At 35.8% G+C, this 26,408-nt stretch overlaps 1 protein-coding gene across 2 annotated transcripts; it reads right to left on the bottom strand.

Moving 5' to 3' along the window:
- LOC126817399 (maspardin) lies at window positions 1–26,407 on the bottom strand. 2 transcript variants are annotated; one of them, XM_050544371.2, is made up of 9 exons: window positions 26,318–26,407; window positions 24,424–24,528; window positions 21,152–21,313; window positions 11,317–11,397; window positions 10,368–10,513; window positions 8,895–9,003; window positions 7,657–7,770; window positions 5,389–5,529; window positions 1–4,849 (listed from the first exon to the last, which is right to left on the bottom strand). In XM_050544371.2, the coding sequence occupies exons 2-9, from the start codon at window positions 24,484–24,486 to the stop codon at window positions 4,733–4,735; spliced, it is 933 nt and encodes a 310-aa protein (XP_050400328.1). In that variant the 5' UTR covers window positions 24,487–24,528; window positions 26,318–26,407; the 3' UTR covers window positions 1–4,732. The 2 variants fall into 2 exon arrangements, with proteins under 2 accessions (XP_050400328.1, XP_050400329.1); XM_050544372.2 differs by lacking the exon at window positions 26,318–26,407 and adding an exon at window positions 25,328–25,365.
- Window position 26,408: the final 1 nt, after the last annotated feature.

The following is a 26,408-nucleotide window of genomic DNA, read 5'->3' as shown; positions in this document are numbered from 1 at the left end:
TTTCAAAAGAACTTTTAATAAATTTTATATAAGATTGACCTTTAACAATTGGATTTTCAAATAAAATAACATCTTTCATTGGATAGCAGCACATTATTCATTCTTATCAAATATACAAAATTCATATAAATCTTAAAGACAAGCAAACTTTAATAACAAAAACTACACTCTTTATATTAACTTTAATTTCTTAAAAGAAGTGGTCCAAATCCATGGACTACTCCCGAGGAACATGCCAAGGTAATTCGTGTAATCTGATGATTCTGGTGTAATATGTACAAGATTGCAGCCAGCAAAATAAGTGAAGAGTCCAGGGGAAGAATGATCTAAGTCACATTTTTGTCTTTTCGCATAAAAGGCAAAACAGACTTTTGGACAAGAATGCTTGACGCAAACAGAACAACGAGTGGGTTTAATTACAACCTTAAAATGATGGTTAATACGAATCATAATTACCAGTACAACAACTGACTTTCACTTTTCAGCCAAATTAAGGTCAAGCAAAGGGTACGATGGACGTATTTGTTCAGGAGGCCATTTCAGAAGGGCCTTGGTTCGATGTCACTCCAATCGTTTTTAACTGAAATTGATTGTTCCACAGAAAGTTTATACAATTTGCTACCAGATGGCGCCATTAACTGGGGTTCATTGAAAAAGTGACTTAGATCGTTCTTCCCCCGGGCTCTACATGTGTATTTTATAATATCTGTTGATTTGATTAATAAACAGAAGAAAAATGCAAGGATTTATTAAATACGTTATGTCAATGCCCAATTCTATAACTTGCCATAATCTTTCTTACTGGGAAGAAATGAACATTTTTACTATGTCGCACCCATCCATAACACATTTAATCCATGATGAACATAGAAATGGATAAAATCTTGGATCAATATTTTAATCAATCAACTATTGAGGTTTTAATAAAGCGTCTGTCAGTATATAATGTATCTGATGGGAGTGTCTATTTTCAGACTGGCAGGGAAGTTGGCCGGTTGGGGAGTTCCGAGTTATCAAGATAACGGGAGAGCGAGTGAAATTGGGTTTAACATCCATTCGACACAACCTAGGTCATTTCGGAACAAACATGGTTCAATTTTATTTCAATAATTCGCTTGCACATAGGGATCTTTAACAATGGGAGGAAACCGAAGGACCCAGAGAAAACTCACGAGGTTCAAACACCTTTCCAATGCTTCAAAAAATGTTCTAGAACTTTGCAGAAGGAAAAACGTTATTACAAGTAGTGCGAGCTCATTAACTCGCACAGATGTCATCCCTCTCAGTGACTGTATTGGCCTAGCGAATATCAGCCTTTGTCTGGTTCCTGTCATTTTCTCTGGCACTGATTTGTGTTTTAACATCATCACTAGCCAAGTGTTACGAAGGTGAAGAGAAGCGAATCGTAACCCTTGGCTAGAGAAGATGGTGTTTTAATTGATATTTCTAATCGTTATTTCCATTCAGTGTTCGAGTAATCCACAAATCCTGATAGACACATTTTCCATAGAGAAATAAAAACCTTGCCAACCGGCCTGAAAAAAGACAACACTGTATCCGATTCCAGAGTTAATGAGTTTTCTAAACTCTTTTCACCCGAGAAACATTTCTTTTTAATGAAAGATAACTTTTATTCATTTGCCTTGTTATATGACATTATTAAATAGGCAAACATATCAAAGATTATGATGGGTCAACATCTCTTAATGTCTATAAATAACTTTAAAAATCAAACATGACAGATAATAAAAAGCGACAACAGGCCCCGAGTACACAAAGCATTCTCAGACTATGAGAAGTATGTTTGATCCAGAAACACAAAAAACTTTGCACATAGTTTCTTATTGATGTATTTGATACATTAAAACAACAAAAGTTTTATAAAGGCTTATGTTTTAGTTAAAATAAGGCAAATAATTTTGAGTAAATTCTTAAGTCTGAAAATGTTTTGTGAACCCGGGGCCAGGTATATGGCAATTCTTCAACAGCAACAAATCAATCACCAGAGGTGGGAACAAATCGCAGGACCTTAAGGCCGACTAGTGTCTCAAGTCACTGCATGTTAAGTCTGAATCGAGTCTCAAGACGCCGCATGTTAAGTAAGGCGAGTCCCAAGTCGCAGCACAATAAGCCTGAGTCGTGTCTCAAGTCACCGCATGTTAAGTCCGAGTTGAGTCTCAAGTCGCCGCATGTTAAGGTTGAGTCGAGTCTCAAGTCGCTGCATGTTAAGTCTGAGTTGAGTCTCAAGTCACTGCATGTTAAGTCCGAGTTGAGTCTCAAGTCGCTGCGAGTTGAGTCTCAAGTCGCAGCATGTAAAGGTCGAGTTGAGTCTCAAGTCGCTGCATGTTAAGTCCGAGTTGAGTCTCAAGTCGCAAGTCCAAGTTGAAAACCAAGTCGCTGGCTTTAGTACTGCGTCGAGTTGAGTTTCCAAGTCTGAGTCCCGTTCAAGTCCCCAGTTCATCAAATGAGTCAGCAATTCATGGCGAATAAGTTAAGTTATGATTTTGCTCCTTTCTAAGCTCTTTCAAATCATGAGTCATTTTGACTGCAAAGTCCGAGTAGAGTCTCGAATCACAATAAATATTTAAAGTTGAGTTGCATGTTGGGTCATTGATGCGACTCCAGTCAGACTCGAGTCCGAGTCGCGGGACTCAAGTTCCCACCTCTGTCAATCATTTGTCTAGCCTTGACATTTTATTTTTCTAAAATAAAACAAAAGATGTAATTCTATCTTCCGATACTTCCAAGCAATCTCTAAATAAAAAGCAGTCATCACTAACTGAGACATGGAACAATAAACCACCTCCATTTATATCTAAAATAATACTTGTCATTATAAGACCAGATTAATCCTAATTTACAGGTTTCACTGTACATATAATACCTGTCATATAAGACCATTTACAGGTTCGACTGTACATATAACAAATTATCGTATAAGGTGAATTAACATACAAAAACAATATACATGTGTCTCGACCTGAGAATTACAGGGTTCTAAATAACTACTGTAGGTATTTCAAGTTCTATCTAATAGGCCCCTCACAGGATTTAGAACATTTAAGTCCACAACACAAAATTACAAAGTTGCAATTCACTTTGTGCACAATTAGAAATCAAACTTTACAAGCGATTTTCTCAAAATGACCAAAGTGTTAGTTAGAACCAGTGTTGTGATTTCAAAATTTTTCTGGTCGGACATTTTACTGAAAATAAAGGGGCATAACTCCTATTTAAGAAGGTGGTTTCAGACCACAATTAAAAATCATGTGTCCACAAAATATTCAAATTGTATGTAATAAAAAATAGGTGCACCTCGTTAGAACACTGTAATTCCCAGGTCGTGATGTGTCAAGAAATAATTAACACAGACAAATTAAATATGGAATATTGCAAAGATGAAAGACTTTAAGTGTGTTAGAAATATTTCCATAATTATGTTGTACCAGAGAAGTTCGTTGAATATCTTATTGCATCATTAATATCACGGACAGATATAATCCTAGACTCAGTCTTGATCATGTAATGTTGAATTAATTCTACGTTTTGAACATAATCTACACACACGCCACAATTTCTGTTTTTAAATTTTGATCGTCAGACACTTTTAGTTGGGGTTAACAGAGGCCAGAACTTGTCAACTTTAGGAAATATGCCCACCTTTCATCTGGGTCAAAATTGATTCTGTCAAAATTTTACATCTGCAGATGTAGATTTTAAAACACATTAAGTCAAAATTCAAACAAGCCGACTTCTGCCTAATTCAGCTAAATAAAATGTTCTACTTGTAGAAGGTGTTGCATCATTAAAGACACATTATGTAAGATTTAGATAAAGAGCTAGCAAAGTTTATTATCGTAGCAACAGTACTTGACAACCGAGACTAAGCCTCGACTTTCCATTTTATGGTTAAATTTTAAAATCTTGTTGGTTTTCAAATCCATTTAAATCATGGCCATTCGATTGTCTAGAGAGTTGATGTGAATAGTCTCACTAAGCCTCGACTTTCCATTTTATGGTTAAATTTTAAAATCTCCTTAGTATTCAAATCCATTGAAATCATGGCCATTCGATTGTCTAGAAAGTTGATTATAGGCTTGTCATGTGAATAGTCTCAACAATAATTTATATAACATTTGAAGCCAAAATAAAACCCCACAATTTAACTCTTACATAATGCATCTTGAACCGGAATAATATATTAGTTCAACTCAATTAAATACTTTTAGTTAATCTTTTAAAGATTGTCCGTATTGGCTTTTAATTAAAGTAAAATATCGCTGTTTGTGTTGTGTGATATTACCAGAGGTGAGAACAAGTTGCAGGACCTTGAGTCTGAGTAGAGTCCCATGTCGTCGTACATCAAGTCCAAGTCGAATCCCAAGTTGCTGACAAAGCCGGAGTCCCATTCACAATGACTCTGCAATTCAAGGTGAATAAGATTAAGTTAAGAGTTAAGCCCCCTCGCCCTGACTTAAGTCCTAAGTTCTTACAAGTCGTGAGTCGTCACAACAGCCACGATCGAGTCTCAATATATATTTAAAGTCGGGTCATTGATGCGACTTAAGTTGGGCCTTAGTCCGAGTCACATGACTTGAGTTCCCACCTCTGGATATTACATATACCAATGTTCGGTGCAATTTGAAAGTCTGCTGTTCACACTCAGCTGAATGAACTGTTCAGATGCAATTATTGAAGTTTTATAATAATGAATAAAAGAAAATTATAAAATTCAAGAATCTTGACTGCTACTTGATGCTGATGCTGAGGCTGAGGCTGCTGCCATTATATCATCTTGTATTTCCTCCTTACAGTTATAAACAGTTTCTATAAATTTACGTAAATGTATCTGAAAACAATAAGAACAAAAATCAGGTACCATTAGTGTGTTGTCTTGGTTATTATACTTCGCTAAAGAAGTTCATGGTGGGATTTGACCTGAGATCTGTCAAAGTGAAATTAAATAAAATGAGGTTTAACGTGCTACTGTTCTGCTCCAAACTGGGCTAATGAAGACGGGCATATCCCATACAGTGTGCTAGGAGGGAAATTTTGCCCAGACACCGGCACTACTGCCTACTCTTATATTGAATTCAAACTGCCAAGAGTTATTTTACGTACACACCAATGTACGGTTTTCCATTCCATTTGAACGCCTATACGTTGTCCCTTGCCAGGCCCTTGGTCCTGCACCACTGACAAGGGGGGCACTTGCATGCCAGGCAATCCTGATGAAATTTCTCGGCCACCACAGGGATCGAACAAGGGACCTCCAGGTAAGTGAGCCAACATCTTACTCACTGAGCCACCCCCAGGCTAGTGAGCCACTGATTAAGGTGGTCAGCTTGCACATACAGTTAAAGTAAAAAATCGAAATATGGTTTTTACCTGTAGAAAAACGTTAACTTCTCCACTACGACTTAAATACGGGAAATTTCCTCCGGATTTTAAACTTGCTCTCGTAGCATCAGGATAACATTTGATCATTTCATCTTTAACAGCAGAAGACAATGCACAATCATCATAAACCTAAAATATTAAAAAATTTACATTTCAATTCTTCTTACACCTTTAGGACAGGAAGAGATAGAGAGAGAGAGAGAGAGGATTTAATGTCAACTGGACACAAACTAGGTCATTTCAGGACTAACATATGGTTCAATTTTATTTCAATAATTCGCTTATGGGTAGGGGTTTTAGCAGTGGGAGGAAATCGGAGGACCCCCCAAAAAACCCAGGAGGCTGGACAGGCGACCCTATTTCTTGTCACCGGGGAATCAAAACCATGGCAGTTGACTGGACAGGAATGGGCCTCCATAACAGTCGGTAGTACTCTGAGAATACTCGATTTAACATTCCAGAATAAAATTCTCACAATTGCTTCAACGAAACTGAGCATGATGTCATCGCAGTCATTTCGGAATTGTGACGTCATATCAAAATTGAAGCCTGTCAATCAATATGCAATTATCTGAGGAACAAGACCAACAAAATAAGTAGCGCTGAAAAGCATAACCCATATCAAAATTGAAGCCTGTCAATCAATATGCAATTATCTGAGGAACAAGACCAACAAAATAAGTAGCGCTGAAAAGCATAACCCATATCAAAATTGAAGCCTGTCAATCAATACGCAATTATCTGAGGAACAAGACCAACAAAATAAGTAGCGCTGAAAAGCATAACCCATACAAGGGAGGCAATTTACTTACAGACAAAGGACTTCAATGTTAAATTCAAGCCTTTTATTGACCAATCTGATTAAAATACAGATCTGTAGTTCATTTCATTTTTCTTACACTTTCAATGGCCTCTACTACATGAAGATCTGACCGGTTGTAGTGGGAGGTCGTGTCAGGAGTCATACAAGTGGCTTTTGACCCTACGACGTCAGACATTTGATTAACCAATCAACGTTGATGTTTCTAGTGGAATACCTGCAGTTCCGTGCACAACACACCAAAAACTCGCCGTAACATACCGTTTCATTGGCTAATCCCTCACATCAACCAAAACGCAGATAATATAACAACTCTTCCAGATCCTAGTGTAGTAAAAACACAGATGTGACCTCATCCTTTTATGTTGGTGTACGGGCAATGTGCCAAGCGGACAATATTTATACTAGTAGAAATTTTGGACCTGTGTGATGTATTCCATCGCAAAGCATGTGCGAGTGTCTGTATTTTAAGTTGTTCAAACATACTTTATGCAAGAGCTAAATCTGTCTATTGCAGGTCTTTCTTTAGGCCTGAAATGTTATCTAAATTATTAATTAGACATTAATTAACCTATCCAGACCAGAATTAACTCTAGATGGCATCGCTAGCCTGCGATCTTTAGTGGATTATGAGCCGATTTACTGCATAACTTTCCTTCACGATTTAACGAATAAATGGATAATCGAGACTATGCTGTTTATCGTACTGACTTTAGTAATGATGATCAAGGCTAGCCGGAAATTTCAACATCTTAGTTCTCGGTTCATAGCGGAACAATTTGAATGAAATTTTCAGCAAATTGCCTTTACATTAACTAGTTTTTAACTATTATAGTGAGAACAGCCAACTCGTTACACTAGGGACCGGGTATCATTCAGATTTGATGAAAAAAGGAAAGAAACTGAGCTTACCATCTATAATCTAATACACATATTCAGCTAATAAATAGCCATGCAGAAAGTATTAAATACCATCAAGATTCATCAAATAACGCCCAGTATTGATATATTGTAGTTATATAAAGATATTTAAATTATACTGTGTTTTGTTAATGTGAACTATAAGTACATGACTGTCAATCCGCCCCAAAAAGAACCAAAGGTCCAATTTTGTGACATCTGGCGAGCTTGCCAGGATTTGATTACTTTGTACTTAATGGTTAACGTTAATAAATATTCGGATACATCCATCAATATATTAGTACCTTTACATTTTATTGTTTGTAATGTTTTATAGATCGTAATATTATTATTTTGTATTTTATGAATAAGCTCGTATGTTTATATTATTTAAAAAGTTTGTGATCACTTTTGCTAGCTTAGGTCCAATTTTGTGACAGTCTCTAGCTTAAGACATTGTGTAATATATTGAAACAATGCTCGAGACCATTAAACCACACATAATGCATGTTTAATTATAAAGAAAATGTACTTACATCCATTAAAGTTATAGGAATTGCTTGTGCTTGTATTTTCTGTGGTTCAACATAACAGTTCATACAATTTAAAGTTAATCTAGACGCCAATTCTTGCTGACTTAAATGATCTAACTGAAGAAAGAACAAGAAACTACAATGATGTAAAGGTTGGTTTCCGTAGTACCAGGACAGCGGCACTACAGCCTACTCTTATATCGAATTCCAACTGTCAAGGGATCTTTTATGTGCTTGCCAATATATACAAGGGACCTCGGTTTTTCGTCCCATCCGAATGACTAGACAGCTGGATCACTGACAAGGGGGAACCACGCCGGGAAATCTAGATGAACTTTCTCAGCCAATGCAGGGATCGAACACCTGACTTCCAGGCTAGCGAGCCAGTGTTTTACCAACTTAGCCACCACTTAGCCATCTTGACTCCACAGATTAAGCCATGGATAATTTGATATCTTCCCGAAAATTCGAATAGAGAGAGAGAGACAGAGACACAGAGAGAGAGAGTAGAGGTCTTTAGCAGTGGGAGGTAAACGGAGGACTCGGAGGTTGGACAGACGACCCCAGTCCTTGTCACATACAACCGGGGAATCGAAAATGAAGCACAGAGACTTTTGTAAGGCTGTTGAATAAGTAGATATTATGCTGTCCACTGAATGAGATGATGAAAATGAAATGGGGTTTAACGTCCTACTGTTCTGCTCCAACTGGGCTAATGAAAACGGACTGAATGAGACCAACTTAGAATCCATCTCTAACAAAACTATTAATTTGGAGAGGTAAAAATGAAATGAAATGAAATGGGGTTTAACGTCCTACTGTTCTGCTCCTAACCTGGGCTAATGAAGCCGGGCATACGCCATACAGTGTGCTATGAGGGAAATTTTCCCCGGACAGCGGCACTACGGCCTACTCTTATATCGAATTCCAACTGCCAAGGGATCTTTTACGTGCACGCCAAAGTGTACACGGGACCTCGGTTTTTCGTCCCATTCGAATGACTAGACAGCTTTCCTTGTCAGGCCCTCCGTCCTGCATCACTGACAAGGGAGAACCACGCCGGAAAATCTGGATGAACTTTCTCGGCCAATGCAGGGATCGAACACCCGACCTCCAGGCTAGCGAGCTAACGTCTTACCCACTTAGCCACGTGATTCCCAATTTGGAGAGGTCTTTTTATCAATCTAAAATATGAAAATATACTAAACCATATGCATTCATATTAAATTTTCTCTTCTTACTTTTTCTACCAAGAAATCTATAGAATCTGCAATCTCTGCAATAACCATCCCTTTTTCAAAATTTCCCATCACCATTTTCTTTAAAAATAATGCCGGCATCATCCAAAACCTGCAATATAATTTTAATGGTATTATAAGTAATGGAACATTTCAAGAGTAATGAGTAATGAAAAAGTACATGTAATTAAACATATATTATACAAGAGCTAATTCTGTCTATAGCAGGTCTTTCTTTAGGCCTAAAATGTTATCTAAATTATTAATTAGATATTATAGGACAATATTGGTGTCAGTCATTATCACATATGTGATAGAACTGGTTAAACACGTTCCAAATATTATTTTATCACAGAGATCATTGCTACGATAGATGAGTAATCAATGTTTCAACAATCGGATGTGACGAACGCAAAAGGAAAACATGAGTTTTCCCTCTATATAACTGACTGAAGTGACGGGTGATAACAGATACATGGGCTAATTTATGCTCACTAATAATTCCTTCGAAGGCCAAAAGTTGTTGCACAAAAAAGGTCACCGGCAAACGTGAAAACAACACAAGAAAATGTCCCAAAAAATTACAAAATTGAAAAAAGTCGCTTTCTCATATCTTTCCAGTTCAGATCGCAGAACCTTAGCGTTTGTTTTGAACATGCTCAAAACAAGCGCCGTGACTCGGCGATCATTGGCGACCACAGCACGATAGCTGGTGTTTCCACCACGCTTATGGCGATCTTAACCCGCTCTAAAACCATTTTCCGTCACCGTAGCAGCGAAGTAAGGACCCCACCCCGGTGTGACGGGGGTATTACATTGAATAAAACCATGAAGTGCGATGGAGTTTTCCATCGCCGTAGCAGCAAAGTAAGGACGCCACCCCGCTCTGACGGGGGTATTACATTGAGTAAAACCATGAAGTATGATGGAGACAAACAATGTCACACACATAAAGATAAAACACAGAATGGCTCCAGCATGTACCGCAGTGCACATGCAGATCGAGACCTGTCTCATCAGTGTGCATGTCCCGTGAAACACACCCAGAGAGAGTTAATTAACTAGCAGATGATAAAAGTCAATATTTATATTTCAATCATGTTCCTGAAGCAACAACTGTGAGTTTTACAACATCTGGCCGTTGCTAGATTACTTCACAATTTCCGAACTGATAGCTATGTTATCTACAGACAGGTGAGCAGTAGCATCCAATCAGAGTTTGTGACATCGCGATCTCCACGGAAACCTTGAACTTTGCAACTCGATTATCACAGGTAGACATTTTCACTTGAACCCAATCAAAATTAGTGCCGAAATATGCAGGGTCTTACATGAAGGCCTTGATAAGATGTACGTAGTTAAAGTGAGATCAAGCCTTCTATTGAAGATGTATTTCAACAGGATCAACGTTTTAATCAGATTGACCTGGTGAGCCGACCAAACATGGCTGATCAAAGTGTAAAATGTTTTTCTTACGTTGGTGCTGTAGCTGATTGTTGAAAAATACTTGTGTCATAAAAGGAATTGCATAGTATAAGGGAAGCTACTCTAGGAGACCGATGTGTAAATTCTGTAAATTTCTGTGCTAAAAAACCACCAAGTGAAGCTCCAAAAATATGAACCTAAAATAAACAAATATTGGATAAAATAAAACAGATAAAAAAGATCAGATTATAATGAAAATGAAACAAGGTTTAACATCCTACTGTTCTGCTCCTATGCTGGGCTAATGAAGACGGGCATATGCCATACAGTGTGCCTCGTTTTTTGTTACTTTATCAACTTATGTTAATATTTTTTGATATCAAAAAAGACTAGTAGGAGATTCTCTATTTATAACTATCCTCAGTTACAAATTAATTATCAGTATGAAAAATAACTATCTATCAGTATAATTTTGAACATTAGTCAGGTTTCAAAGATCAATAGAATCAATTTTTTTACAAAACACACCTTATAATTCTAGTATAATTATTAATGTATGAGGTATGATTGTGAAGTTGGATAGCCAAAAATCCACACACACTTCAATACACTATGCATCGGACATTAGACATCAGCATGCAGGGTTATTTTCTTAAAATCTACTATAACTTGTTAAAGTGGCATTTGATGGATTACTGAAATGAAATAAAATGGGGTTTAATGTCCTACTGTTCTGCTCCCAAGCTGGGCTAATGAAGACGGGCATACGCCATACAGTGTGCTATGAGGGAAATTTTGCCCGGGCAGCGGCGCTACGGCCTACTCTTATATCGAATTCCAACTGCCAAGGGATCTTTTACGTGCATGCCAATATGTACACAGGACCTTGGTTTTTCGTCCCATCCGAATGACTAGACAGCTGTCCTTGTCAGGCCCTACGTCCTGCATCACTGACAAGGGGAAACCACACCGGAAAAGATTGATTACTGATCAGACGTACCTTATCTAACTGTAAATGATCTAAAAGTTTACGGAAGCCCTCACAAAATTCTTTCATCGTCCAATATACTGGATATTCTACCTGAAAAACACATCATGAAAATATACATATTAAATAACTCGTCAAATATCAAGGCTAAATTCCGTATTGCAGTTAAACATACATTATGTAAGAGCTAAATCTGCCTATTGCAGGTCTTTCTTTAGGCCTGAAATGTTATATAAACTATTAATTAGACATTTATGAACAAAACAAGACCATAATCGACTCTCGATGGCATCGGATACACATGATTTTAACTAGATTAAAACGGTTCGCCATTCAAAAATTTAATTTAAAAATGGGAAAGCAAGGCTAAGTCCCGATTATACCAGTGCCCTGGTTTACCACTGTGCACACATCTTGCCAAAACTACAAACAATGATAACTTGGCTAAGAATGAAGTAAATTGATTGAAATTTTCAATATTTTCTTTTTTCATCATCTATTTTTGAATTATTATATCTTTAAAGATACATTATGTATGAAGCAGATAAAGAGCTAACCATTCTTGCTATAATAGTTTGAAAATAGATATTGCAAAATTAATATATTGAAAATTCTATTCAAATTACTTTATATTGAGCCACGTTATCACTGTTTGTAGTTTTGACAAGATGAGTACATTGATTGTTTATTATCGTAACCATGGTACTGGTATATCCGAGGCTTAGTCTCGCTTCTCCATTTTTAAATTAAATTATTAAATGGCCAAATTGTTTTAATTTATTTAAAATCCCAAGTGTCCAATGGCATTGAGAGTTGATTATGGTTTTGTCATCTTAAAAAATGTCTAATTAATATTTTAGAAAATATTTAAGGCCTAAAGATAGACCTGCAATAGGCAAATTTAGCTCTTGAATAATGCATTTTTAAAAAGTTTCAGGTTCAATATATTCCTGTCATATTGTGAGGAATGCATTTCCATCAACTCTTTCTTGAATTGCAGCTGCTTAGGGATCTTTTATCTGCGCTAACAAATTGTAAACATATGATTGACTACCCAGTGCTGACAACACTCGGCAAACCTCGGCAGATTCCAGTACCCTACATCTAGCCTCGAATGTATGACGAAGTCCGCCATTGGAACTATTTTCAAGTTCCGGGATTACAAACGGCATCGCCCATGACGACGCCTTTGAAGAATGTTTTATCATACAAATATTTCAAAGTCTGAAGCTGTTTTTCTTTCAAGTTTACCCGATTTTCTTCAAACTTTACACTGAAAATTCTAAACACGCTTCGAACGAAGCAATTTTGATTATTCGATTATTCGAACGAAGCAATTTTGATAACTTCTTTTTAAAAGCGGCACGTTTTCCTAATAAGTAAACCGGTGCCGCATCGCAATTGTATATGCGTAGGTACATATCACTTACCGGCATACAGCCAAGGCTAGATGTAGAGTAACCGAATCCGCTGAGGTTTGCCCAGTGATGAGCTGACAAGTGAGAAGACGCTTTAAAAATTCATGAACCGGCTAATCGAGAAATGTGACAATGCTTTTGCAAGATAGGTAATTGGAGATTATGAATCTGGAAAGTTGTTGTTTGAGACTTGTTTTTCTTTGTATCTTTCTGGTGAAATGTAAAAATAATTTTTTGATTTTCTAAATGAAATTTTATCTTTATATTAAAACACAATTAAATTAAAGATACATTATGAGAGATAAGATAAAGAGATGGCAGTTCTCGCTATAATAGTTAAAAACTAAATAGTGTAACGGTAATTTGCTGACAATTTCAGTCAAATTGATCCACTATGAGCCAAGAAAGAAGCGGGTGAAATTTTTGCATAGTCTCGGTCATCATTACTAAAATCATTAATATAAACAGCATAGTCTCGATTATCCACTTTTATTGATTTAATTATCAATAGCCGTTAACAGCATATAGGAATCTAATCCAGCCAACATCGAAGGCTAGCCATGACATCGAGAGTTTATTATGGTCTGGATAAGTTAATTAATGTTTAATTGATAATTTAGATAACATTTCAGGCCTAAAGAAAGACTTGTAATAAGCACATTTTGCTCTTGCATAATGCATGTTTAAACAAAAACACAATTTACAAATCTGATATGACAAATGTCTGATTTGTAAAACAAATATTGATTTTTAAGATACAAATGTTAACTTAAGCATACACAAATATCTAAATACGAAAACAAATGAAGAAATAAGGACTTAAGAACTAAGAATACTACATGAAGAGCTGTTTGATCTTCCATATCAAAATGGAGGTGTTTTTAATTATTACATCAATCAATAGTTAGTGCTAAATGATAAGGGCAACTTAATTTTTCGTCATCAGTCACAAGATGTTAACAGGACTAGCGCTAATCCCAACTCTAACCCTAACCCTGGACCTACCCTAACGCTAACCTTAAATCTCACAAACAACCACGTGCCCTAAACTTTATTTACATCTCAGTGACCTTGACAAAAATTTGACCTTGACAAAAGCCGATAAAAACAACAATTATAAACGTTGTGATAACATTCTACATTTTTTGTCATATACAAATCATGATAACATAATCTACATTATCGTAACTTTTAGGGTCAAAAAATCAGGTCAGTGTCTGACTGACATATATCTCACCCAATAATACATTCAACAGTAGATATTACTTGTGTGATAAATTTCATAATCTACAGCATCGCTTTACATGAATTTCAGAATTTGATTGGTCAGTCAAAAAGGAACTGCTGTTTTTTATTTTCAAAGAACAGTTCATTTTTTATTAAATTAACTTGTTTTTTTATTAAAAATGAACTATCTTTATTTAATTGACCTTGATGGAAACACTGAGTCAATATAAATGACTTTGCAATGGTTGAATTGCTGTCAAAAAATTATGTATGTTCAATAAAAGTGAAATCTATAGCCAAGAATTATATTTATTTATTTGTGCATGTAAGAAAGGATTGGGTGATAAATAAAATCTCCTACTCGTCTTTTTTGATATCAAAAAATATCAACACTCATCGATAAAGTAAAAAAACAACCGAGGCTCTGCAGAGTTTTTTTTAACTTTATCGATTTGTGCTGATATTTTTTGATATCAAAAAAGATGAGTAGGAGATTCTCTATTTATCCTACCTTGAACAAAATAAAAGGTGGGATAAGGGTGTACGGTGTACCAATGGTCGAACATGTGCACTTTGGATCATAAGGTCTGTCATTGAGTCAAGTGGCATGGATTCGATCCCACACATGTATGTGATGAGGAGTAGGTCACATGCATAACCTTGTGGGTCCTTCTGTTTTCCCCCAAGCAAATTTTTGAAATAATTTTTGAAATAGAATTGCACCATTCTATTGTCCCGAAACGACTAAGTTTGAGTTGAGTGGATGCCAAACCCCATTTCACTCTTTCTTTTTTTATTTTCATAAAAAGATGTAATTTCAAGAGAGAGAGAGAGAGAGAGAAAGAGAGAGTTTAACTGCAACTCGACACATACTAGGTCATTTCGGGACTAACATATAGTTTAATTTTATTTCAATAATTCGCTTGTGCGTAGGCGTCTTTAGTAGTGGGAGGAAACCGAAGGACCCGGAGAAAACCCACGAGGTTGGAGAGGCGACCCTACTCCTTGTCACGTACAACCAGGAATTCGAAACCACGCCAGTTGACTCAATGACAGGCCTTATGATGCAGCTTGCACGTGCTAACCATTCGGCCATACAACAACCCTTTTGAAATAGAATTACACCATTCTATGGTCCCGAAATGACTTAGTTTGTGTTGAGTAGATACCAAATCCCATTTCACTGTTATTTTGTTATTTTCATAAAAAGATGTGATCTCAACATGTCAAGATTTTTGAAACGTAAATAAATCAAGTACATCGATTCAGTAGTTGCTGAGATACAAACGTACCCCATCATTATTCAATGAAAGCACAAAACATTTGGCCTTGTGGATGACCTGTTAAAACAACATAACAGTACAAATTGGGTTTCAGTCTTCAAAATTACAAGATCAATTCATGTATATAGCAGGTTGATTTTTACTTAGAAGATCATAAGTTGCCCGGCAACAAAAACACACAACTAACAGCCATTTTGTTCACCAGACTACTCATTTGGTTTTAAGGACGAACCCTTGGAAATGAAATTCACAATTTTATGATCAGAAATTGCATAATTATTCCCTCTGTTTAGGTTCAATTATAACAGAATTTTGTAAAACTGATTAAAATTCAAAAATATTTGATTTTAAATTTTGAAGAGAGAGTGAGAGAGAGAGAGGGATCTGGTTTAATGTCCATTCAGCACAAATTAGGTCATTTCAGGACTAACATATGGTTCAATTTTATTTCATTAATTCACTTTGCTTAAAACATTTGGCCACCCAACCCCCATGACTAGATATAAAATTTATATGGTGCTATCATCCATGTAAGATAGTGACATGCTTTATAAGCCCAGAAAGATAATAATATCCATTTGTTCGTACATGTTATAGTAATGTCATGCATTAAAGGTAAGTTATAATTCTTGAGGTCAGATGTCTGTTATAAAAAGTCAGTGTGAACTGTTAATAGATAATAACATACACTTCAGATAAATAAATATACAGTTATATAAGTCAGTAAATTAGTTTATAGTACAATCTGATTAAAACACAGATCCTATTTTGTTTTGAACTATAAAAAACGAAACGAAAAAGTTCAAAATTTCGTTTTTTTTTTTGGGGGGGGGGAGCCACGGTGGCTAGGTGGTTAAGACGCTGGCTCGCTAGCCTGGAGGTCGGGTGTTCGATCCCTGCATCGGCCGAGAAAGTTCATCCTGATTTTCCGATGTGGTTCCCCTTGTCAGTGGTGCAGAACGGAGGGCCTGACAAGGACAGCTGTCTAGTCCTTCGGATGAGACGAAAACCTGAGGTCCCGTGTATACATTAGAATGCACGTAAAAGATACTTGGCAGTTGGAATTCGATATAAGAGTAAGCGATAGTGTCGCTGCCCGGGCAAAATTTCCCTCATAGCACACTGTATGGCGTATGCCCGTCTTCATAAGCCCAGTATAGGAGTAGAACAGTAGGACGTTAAACCCCATTTCATTTCATTTCATTTCGTTTTACTTGTCTTTACTAAACTAGGATCTGGAAAAGTTGTTATCATTGACGTGTTCTGAATGATGTGAGAGATTAGCCAATGAAACGGTCTGTTACGGCAAGCTTTAGGCGTGTTTGCACAGAACTGTGGGTAATCCAATAGTAACATCAATGCTGATTGGTTAATCAAATGTCTGACGTCATAGGGTCAAAAGCCCCTCGTTATGACCTCTGACGCGACTACAACCGGTCAGATCGTCATGTAGTGTAGGCCATCGAAAGTATAAAAAAACAAAACGAAATATAGATCTGTATTTTAATCAGATTGGTTATAGTCAAAATATCCCGTCTCCCCCCCCCCCCCCCCCACTAATATTTCACTTTAATTACATTCTGTTTAAACACATCCAGCGGCTGCCAGGCAGGATACGCCCACATTTTCGAGAGATGGATAGAGAACAACCCCAGAGAAAATGACACTGAAATTTCAGTGAAATTTGAACATTTTGCTCAATCTCACTGAAATGACCAAATTTCACTGAAATCTACCCAAAATTTCACTGAAATCTACCCAAAATTTCACTGAAATCTACCCAAAATTTCACTGAAATAAAAATATATTTTGGTCTATTACTGAAATTTCACTAAAATAAACAAAAATTTTGGTCTACTGAAAATTCACTGAAATATAATATATTTTGGTCTACTGGAATTTCACTGAAATATTTATATTGCAAATTTCATTGAAATTCCATTGAAATATCATTGAAATTTCACTGAAATTACAAAACATAAAAATGTCATTTTTTCATTGCAAATATTTTAATAACTGCATATAAAGATTTGTACTTTGTGAAAGAGAGCACTTCGAAATTATAGCCTAATAGTGTCAGAAGACGAAATGTTTTTAATTTCCATTAATTAATCACGTTATTTCCTGAAGTAGATAATTTCATTGACGTTTATTTTATTCGCCCATCACCGTGCGTAATCCATGAACACGTGCATGTTTAAAATGATGTCTAAACTTATGAGTGACTCAACATCAAAATTTTTTCCGATATGCTCCGATAATCATTGTATTATGATAGAATGGCTATAAAACGACCTGCCAAACATCTGCGCCAATGAAGTGAAACTGTTTGCAGATGACACAAAGTTATTCGTCCGCAGTGACGTCCCAGGAGCCATGACTGCCTTGCAAGCTGACCTCGACAAGCTCCAGCAGTGGTCGCAGGATTGGCTACTCCGCTTCCATCCGCATAAGTGCAGCGTCCTGAAACTTGGCAGTAAAAGATCTGACGCAGTATACACCATGCAAGATGGAACACTGGGCACAATAACGTTGGAGGAACACGAGCATGAAAAAGATCTTGGCGTTTATGTCGACAACAAACTATCCTTCAAAGAACATGTAGCAAAAAGTACAGCAAAAGCCAATAGAGTTGTTGGCATTATTCGACGCACCTTCGACTTTCTCAGCAACGACCTCTTTGTACAACTGTACAAGAGCCTTGTGCGCCCGATCCTAGAATACGGACACTCAGTGTGGCAGCCGCACCACAAAACTCTTTGTAGTAATGTAGAAGACGTACAACGACGAGCAACCAAGCTGTTGGCAACACTGCGAGACAAACCATACCCTGAGAGACTGGCGATTCTGAGACTACCCACTTTGGAGCATCGCAAATACAGAGGCGATATGATCGACCTGTACAAGTATATCCATGGGATCTACGTTTCAGATCGACCTAAATTTGAGATCACTAGCGACCGTGCAACAAGGGGGAACAGTCTTAAGATCAACAAACATCGCTGTAGGCTAGATGTTCGCAGCCAATCATTCTCTCAGAGAGTAGTTAACATGTGGAATGACCTACCAGAGGCCGTGGTGAGAGCACCATCTGTGAACAGCTTCAAAAGCAGACTCAATGGTCACTGGAAAGAACTGGCAAGTGTCTACAACCCAACCTGCCAGTCCTAAACTATGTAAACATGTTGTTCTAACTTTTGCCACCCGTATCAGTGCCACGCATGCCACAACTACAGAATGCATGTTTAGTTAATTTGAGTGATGAACAAGCCATTCAAGGCTTCAAACATCTAATACGTCAAGGTCAAGGTCAAACGTAACACACGTGTTTCAAAAGCCATACTTGGAAACGAGGTCATCAATTACGGCACCCGTAAATTTCATTTACGGCAAATATTTTACGATCAATAAATATAATCATGTTTTGAAATCAACCTATTTTATTGTGAAAAGAGAGAATAAACCTAACTCATTTTAAATTCAAATTTTGAGGTCATTGCCGATTAGCATAAACAATGTATGTCAATGATGCCGAGATTCCAAGGGTGTCGAGTTACAGGCACTGTTTTTAAAAATTTTGGAATGGAAAACAAACGAAGAAATTTTTAATTCTGTAATGGTTGTAAATTATATGAAACTCTCGTGCAAACAAAATGACCTCGCGTGCATGTTAAATTACTAAATTGATAAACCGGTGTCGCTATTTAAACAGATTAACGGGCTTAATTAACCTAAGTTCTTTTCACCGTTTCGCTAAAGGCTTCCGAATTTTTAATCAAATGTTCAAATTCCTGGAAAATAGGCGCGTATTTTATAATACAGTTGTGTTTGTCATAGAACGGTTTGTGCACGTAAATGTTTGGATTATAAGAGTAAATTTCGAAGTAGTTATAATTCAGGAAGTTACCAACTGGGTTATAAACTTACATTTCAAGTTTCAACAAAATAGGATTAAAATTGTGACGTCTATAGGGTCAACAACCTTGATATACCATATTTTTACGCTATTTGAGAACGAAAGGTGGCCATTTTGTCTGTCAGTTTTGGGCCGATTTTCAAGATTCGAACTCAGCCGTCCTTAGGGTGTAACGGTGATATAATAATACGTTTTTTTAAATCAGATAAAAATTATGACCTCTATAGGGTCCACATGAAAATGTGGGCGTATAAAAATCATGTACAAAATGAAATGAAATGGGGTTGAACGTCCTACTGTTCTGCCTTGAACTAAATCATGTACAAAAATAATTGCGTAAAATTGGAGGTCAAATTAAATTTCATTAGGCCACTGTGGTTTTATTTTTATGAGTTATAGAGTATTATAAAGTATTTATTGTAAGTTTACAATTGGGTTATAAATTAGAACTATGCGCATTTTTATTTCATCTAAATTTGCAGTTTTGTGTATTAAATCTCAAGTTTTTCAGGTGTTGTTCAGGGTTAGGGAGCAACTTTATTAGAATTAACTACGGCAATAGTTACGTCTAGTTCTATCAGTGTGGATAAAGGGCATAAAATGTCCATTTGCGTACTACACTTGACAATAAAGAAATGTGTACTGTCGATCATAATCTTGAAATACGAATAATGCTTAAAATCATAATGCCAAACTAATTATGGCCGTATTCGTAAACTTAAACTGTGGACTGCAACAGACCAGAAAGAGCATGACAATGTTCAAATCAGTCATTTAAATTTTCACTTCATGGTAATGAACAGAATAATCCCATAGTCAATATATGGGTTAATAAGAAGTTACACATAAATGTGTCACAGAATAGGGGCGTGGCTAACTGTGACATAGAAATGGCACTTTAATACAATTTAATATGATCATACATAGAGAGAGAGAGAGAGAGAGAGAGAGAGAGAGAGAGAGAGAAATGGGGTTTAAAGTCCACTCGATACAAACTAGATCACTTCGGGACTAACATATGGTTTAATTATATTTCAATGAAACCCACAAGGTTGGACAGGCGACCCTACTCCTTGCCACGTACAACCAGAGAATCGAAACCACGCCAGTTGACTCAATGACAGACCTTATGATGCAACGTGCATGATGTTGAGTATGATATAATAAAGATTAGATTAATCTCCAGATAGATTGTATGATAAACTGTAATCAACATGGTTATCTAATATCAATTACTACTACAACATTTCATTTCACATGGATTTAAAATCTGATGAAAAGATTGCATAACAATTAGAAATATGGAAAACAAAAAGTTTAAACCAGTCCTTTTGAATCCCCTTTTACAATGTCCATATTTGATGTGAGAAGGAGTATAGGTCACCTGTCTTGCCTGATTTTCTTTCATGCTTTAGCTTACCCTTGATCTTGGTCACCCAAAGAAAGAGTTCTAACAGTGAAATATTGAAAGATCAATCATGCAACCCTGCTACTCAGGGATTGATTGATTTACGAAGAACTCATCACTAACTTAGAATTCTTATAAGCAACCGTTGTGCATTAGATCATCAGGTCTGTCATTAAATCAAGTGGCATGGCTTTGATCCCAGGCTTGTACGTGACAAACAGAAGATTCACCTGCCTAATGTGGGCTTCCTTTAGGCTCTCTGATTTCCTCCTAATGATAAAGACCTATGCACAGTACCAAATTATTGAAACCCAAGATACAACACCTTAGTCCCAAAATGATCTAATTTATGGAGGACAAATGAATTATCCGGAATCGAATAGTCCTCGGGAATGAATTGTCCGGGGAAGAAGTGGTGGGGTTCTAATAGTCCCGGGCGACAAATTGTCCGGGAACGAGTGGTGGTCTGGAGACGAATTGTCCCATACCCCTAATTTATGTCGAGCGGACATTTAACTTCCATTTTCTCTCTCGCACCAACAATACTCCTGAAAAATCAACGATATTCAATGCCACAGTTGTTTTTCTAACTTACTGATATGACTCTGTAACCAACTGCCGATAAAGCTAAAATCTGTCTAAAATATATATCAGCTTGACCACTAGCTGGTGGGAAACATACTAAAGGACACTTGATTGATTTGGGACCAGCATCATATAAACTCCATTCTTTACTATTGTCATCATCTACAATAATCTGTAATATATAACAATCATCAATATAATCATCAACTATAATCATCCACTATAATCATCTACTATAATCATCTACTATAATCTGTAATATATAACCATAATCAATATCATCATCAACTATAATCTGTAATCTATAACAATCATCAACTATAATCATCTATAATAATCTGTAATATATAACAATCATCAATGTCATCATCAGCTATAATCTGTAATATATAACCATAATCAATATAATCATCTACTATAATCTGTAATATATAACCATAATCAATATCATCATCAACCAGGGCTGGCCACGAATAAATTGATGGCGAGCAGATGACTGCTCCCGCAAATTTAGGTTTGGGCGAGCAAGGCGAGCAATAAAAATTGCTCACGCAAAATGTTGTTTGCATGAGCATACATTTTGTAACACTGTTTCAATTTAAAATCATAAGAAAATTGCTATTCCTGGCACAAAGTTTGCAGTAAACATGTGTGACCATCGCTTTCTGTTTTTGACAGTCATACGTACTCTTCTTTATTAAAACCAATTTCCGTATGGATTTCTTCACCCCACGAAATAAATGTGGATAGGGCAATCAGGTTGCCTTTGGCCATTATTACGCTTAGATTGAAAATTATACGACTGCACAATGGAATAAAAACCGAAGTTCTGATAAAATAGGAAATAACGATAAATATTAGTTTGAAACGTGTTCATTTAGCGTGAATGCCAAATGCCGGATGTTAACATTCTTTACTTTAGACTCGATTATCACGTGTTTGTTACTGGTGTTCGTAGGAAAACCAGTCATGACATTCAGGTCTAAAGTGTATTTTTAGTAACACAAGTTGCGAGTAACTTTATTAGCCAATCAAATTTCAGGAGGAAATGCCGCATGCAGCTGGGTGAATCTCAGTTTGACAGACGAATTTATGACGTTATTGACATTGTTGGGTTAGTTTCGGCAATAAACTTGTCAATATTTTGATTATTTTTACAGGGTTTTCTTAAAATTTTGCGCGAGCAACGAACCGCTCGCGTAAATGTAGATTTACGCGAGCACAGCGCGAGCGCGAGCAGTTGCTCGCGTCTCGTGGCAAGCCCTGATCAACTATAATCTGTAATATTTGTAACAATCATCAATATAATCATAAAATAATAATCTGTAATATATAACAATCATCAACTATAATCTGTTATATATAACCATAATCAATATAATCATCTACTATAATCTGTAATATATAACAATCATTAATATAATCATCTACTATAATCTGTAATATATAACAATCATTAATATAATCATCTACTATAATCTGTAATATATAAGGCTGCGGTTAATTAAAGGTTTGTTTCTCATGACCTGTGTTTGTGAAATATACATGCTACATGAGGTAATTATTAATTATCAATTATTGTGATGGAATTTAAAATTTTTGAGTTTATTGCTGTGTCTATTTCAGCAATAACTAATGTCCGTTACTTGGTCATTGAAACCCAATGGTAACCGCTGTCCATGATTTATTCACATTTAATACATTTTTATAGATTAAAATATCTGGTACACAATAGCCCGGCATCGGAAGACTTGATCATAATGATAGGTCTAAATTATTAGTGATATGCTTCTAAGTTACATGTTCGTTAATTCATTCATTCATGCTCTTTCCCTACTTTGACAGGTTATGAAATGACCTGTTCCAATCAGGTTGATGGTTTGTTCTGACATAAATATTTAAAAGCATACCTTTGGATTTTTAGATAAAACAGAAGTTAGATTATTAACATGTCAGTCCAAAGAATTTATTACACACGTGTTCGTTTCTCTAAAATTGAAGAAGACAGTACCAATAACCTGTATGTTAATTGTCTTCAACTTTGACCCCATTCGCACATAGCATCGTGATAATATAAATACTTTTATAATTTTGTCGATCTTCATCAGATATTCACATTTATTAGTATCTTTGTGTCCTTTTGAGACTGTGTTTATAGAGTGTCGTGGTTAAAAAAAATACCTGTGAAGTAGTGTCAATCAGTCGGTACCTCATGATCCAGGCTATCTCATGGCTTCAGTTATAGAACCGAATGTTCGTCACAGAGCGCTAGTCACATAAATAAAATATTTTAGCTGGAATTTAAAGACATTTTATCTTTCCGTGAATTTTATTACAAATGACAAGTGCCTTATGAAGTACATGTATGTATGTCGTCTTTGGTGAAAGAAAATGCTGCAGCAACCATTCCTTTGTTTAATGACAGATATGATACAGCTTTTTTAACTTCCTGTTTCACGTACATTACATATTTCTTTTTTTTCTTCGCATTCTAGCTTACTAGGCTTTAATTATCACCTAGTGTCAATTTTATAGATAAACAGTCGATTTTAATGCGTCAATTCATGGTTCATATTTGAAGGCAAACAAATATCGTTTTACAAATTTTACAGGACGAATTTGTGACCTCTAAATTTGACCTCTAGGCTTTAATTATCACCTAGTGTCAATTTTATCGATAAACAGTCGATTTTAATGCGTCAATTCATGGTTCATATTTGAAGGCAAACAAATATCGTTTTACAAATTTTACAGGACGAATTTGTGATCTCTTAATTTGACCAAATATTTATGGAAGTGCGTAATTATTACGGATGAAAAAAGACATGCAGGCAGGTCACGAGAAACAAACAATTAATTAACCATGGCCTAATGATGATCGAGGCGAGCCTAAAATTCAAAAGCTATTATCTTGGTTTAGTGTGGATCGATTTGACTGAAATTTTCAGCATAGTCTCCTTACGTTATCTATTTTTACGTTATCTATTTTTTAAGTATTATAGCGAGAACTATCAGCTCTTTATTTAATCTTCCATAATTCCCCTTTAAATAAAATCACAAATTTGTTGATGTAAGTGAATTTCAATTTACGTTAAGTAAGGAATTAATTCGTCAGTCATGGATTTTAATAAAGATTAGATAGCGAAATGAAATAAAATGGGGTTTAACATGCCCCTTTAATGAAATATTAAATAATCAATTAAGTACAATTAAGCCTGGATTAATTAAGCTGTGAAATATAAGATATTGAATGAAAACAGAAAATAAAAGTAACTAGTTTACCTTTTTTAAAGGGACTGAACTGCGAAAACTTTGATATTCTTGAGAATTAATTATATCACTCATGATGATAGATCTACTGTAGCTTGAGCTTCATTGTGTATTTATCTGAAGAAGAAAAAAAATGTCATCAAAAGACAGAACTTCTGAAGTATTTACTGAATCTGTACACCAATTTTTTTTTTAACTTTTAAACTGATAGCATTATCTTATAAACCTAAGCAAGAGAGAGAAAGAGAAATAGGTTTAACGTTCATTCGACACAAACTAGGTCATTTCCGGACTAACATATGGTTTAATTTTTATTTCAATAATTCCCTTGCACGTAGGGGTCTTTAGCAGTGGGAGGAAACCGGAGAAACCACACGAGGTTGGACAGGCGACCCTACTCCTTGTCACGTACAACCGGGGATTCGAAGCCATGCCAGTTGACTCAATGACCGGCCTTATGATACAGCACGAACGTGCTAACCATTCGGCCATCCAACCCCCCAATAAACCTAAGTCTTTTACTGATGAAATATTTCTGTCATTAAATCATACAAATTATCATTACTCTAACATTTAGTATGTATAAAAAGTGGTTAGAAATTATACAGAAGTCATTAATTAGCAGGTGTGTAACTAGCTGTAAAAGAAGTTAATACATGTACTTGTGTAAAAGTGTGACTATTTATAACACCCATCACTATTGAATACACAAACCTGATTAACAGTGGTGTGTAATATTAAATAGTAACTGTCTTAACACATTAGTGACATAACTTCATAACAACTACAATGTACTTAATGACTACTGCCTGATTACTAACAATTTTAACTGAATAATAAACATTATGTATATAAAATGACGATTTTGACCATATTTTTTTTAATTCTGTTCGTAAGACAACGATATCAACTTTACATTGATTGAAACTGTACTGTCTGTAGCCCATCATCACAATGCAACATGCTGGCTGTCCACCATTATTTATTAAATAATACAATAGGCCTATATAGTTTAGCTAAACTTCCATGTGATCAATGTAGAGCTCATGACTATGACTAATTAATCTTCGATTGAAGGGGAAGTTACAGTATTATGAATAGGTTTCAGAATGAATAATCTTACAAAATTTCATTAAATTTATCAATATTGAATATATAAAAGTAGTCTATGATGGAAATTACATTTTGTAATTCAAGTCATTTCCATGTGGGTTGATCCTACAATGTAGTACAATGTAACTATTGTTATATATAAGCAGGTCTTATGAACTCAATATAATACAACCAGGAATTATCTAGGCCCTTTGAGTCAGTTAAAAATGAGTCGGTCGGTTCAGCTTCAGTAATAAGTACTAAAGTAGACTATTATGGAGCACGAGGGACTAAATCGTGTATAGCACAAAATCCCTTGCTTGGAAATTGCATTTTGTGGGACATTTTTGAAAGAAAAATGTTACGATTTTAAATTAAAAATACAAATTTTGTATAAAGAACCATATATTACCAAATATAGGCCAATAAATTATTATTTTATGAGTTGATATAAATAATGGTGGATTTGCCATTTGATTTGGGTAAATGAGCATTTTAGCAGAAGGGTGATAATATGTTACTGTGTAACGTAAAATATAATGTGTGGATGGAAACAGATACTATTTTACTGACTTGCAGTATGTTCAAATGTCAAATAGCGGAAATAAATGCGATTAAAACAGTAGCGTTGGTGAGTCAGAATTCCAAGCGAGTGACAGTCATCTACTTCACTCGACTCATCGACTGACTGCTGCACCAGCTCACGCACAACATTTCAAGTCACAAACACGTTGACAACAATTTGCATCCTCGCGGTACAATCTTCTGTTCATCTCAACAACTTTTATGAATAAATTGCAATAAAAATACAAACCTTAAGGCCTAAATTATCACATTTATTTCACAAAAACAACTTTTTTAACACCCAACTTTTATAAACAGGAAGTCAGATGATCATCGTCACA

Source organism: Patella vulgata, chromosome 4, assembly GCF_932274485.2.
Source record: "Patella vulgata chromosome 4, xgPatVulg1.2, whole genome shotgun sequence".
Taxonomy (NCBI): Eukaryota; Metazoa; Mollusca; class Gastropoda; family Patellidae; genus Patella; species Patella vulgata.
This window is presented reverse-complemented; position numbering and strand designations above follow the sequence as displayed.

What these genes read in the sequence shown, in the direction of transcription:
- LOC126817399 (XM_050544371.2), bottom strand. Translation starts at nt 24,486, where the DNA reads ATGAGTGATATAATTAATTCTCAAGAATATCAAAGTTTTCGCAGTTCA. An exon ending in GTTCAGTCCCTTTAAAAAAG is followed by an intron (nt 21,314 to 24,423) that starts GTAAACTAGTTA and finishes TATATATTACAG; the next exon opens with ATTATTGTAGATGATGACAA. An exon ending in TAGATTTCTTGGTAGAAAAA is followed by an intron (nt 7,771 to 8,894) that starts GTAAGAAGAGAA and finishes TTCTTTCTTCAG; the next exon opens with TTAGATCATTTAAGTCAGCA.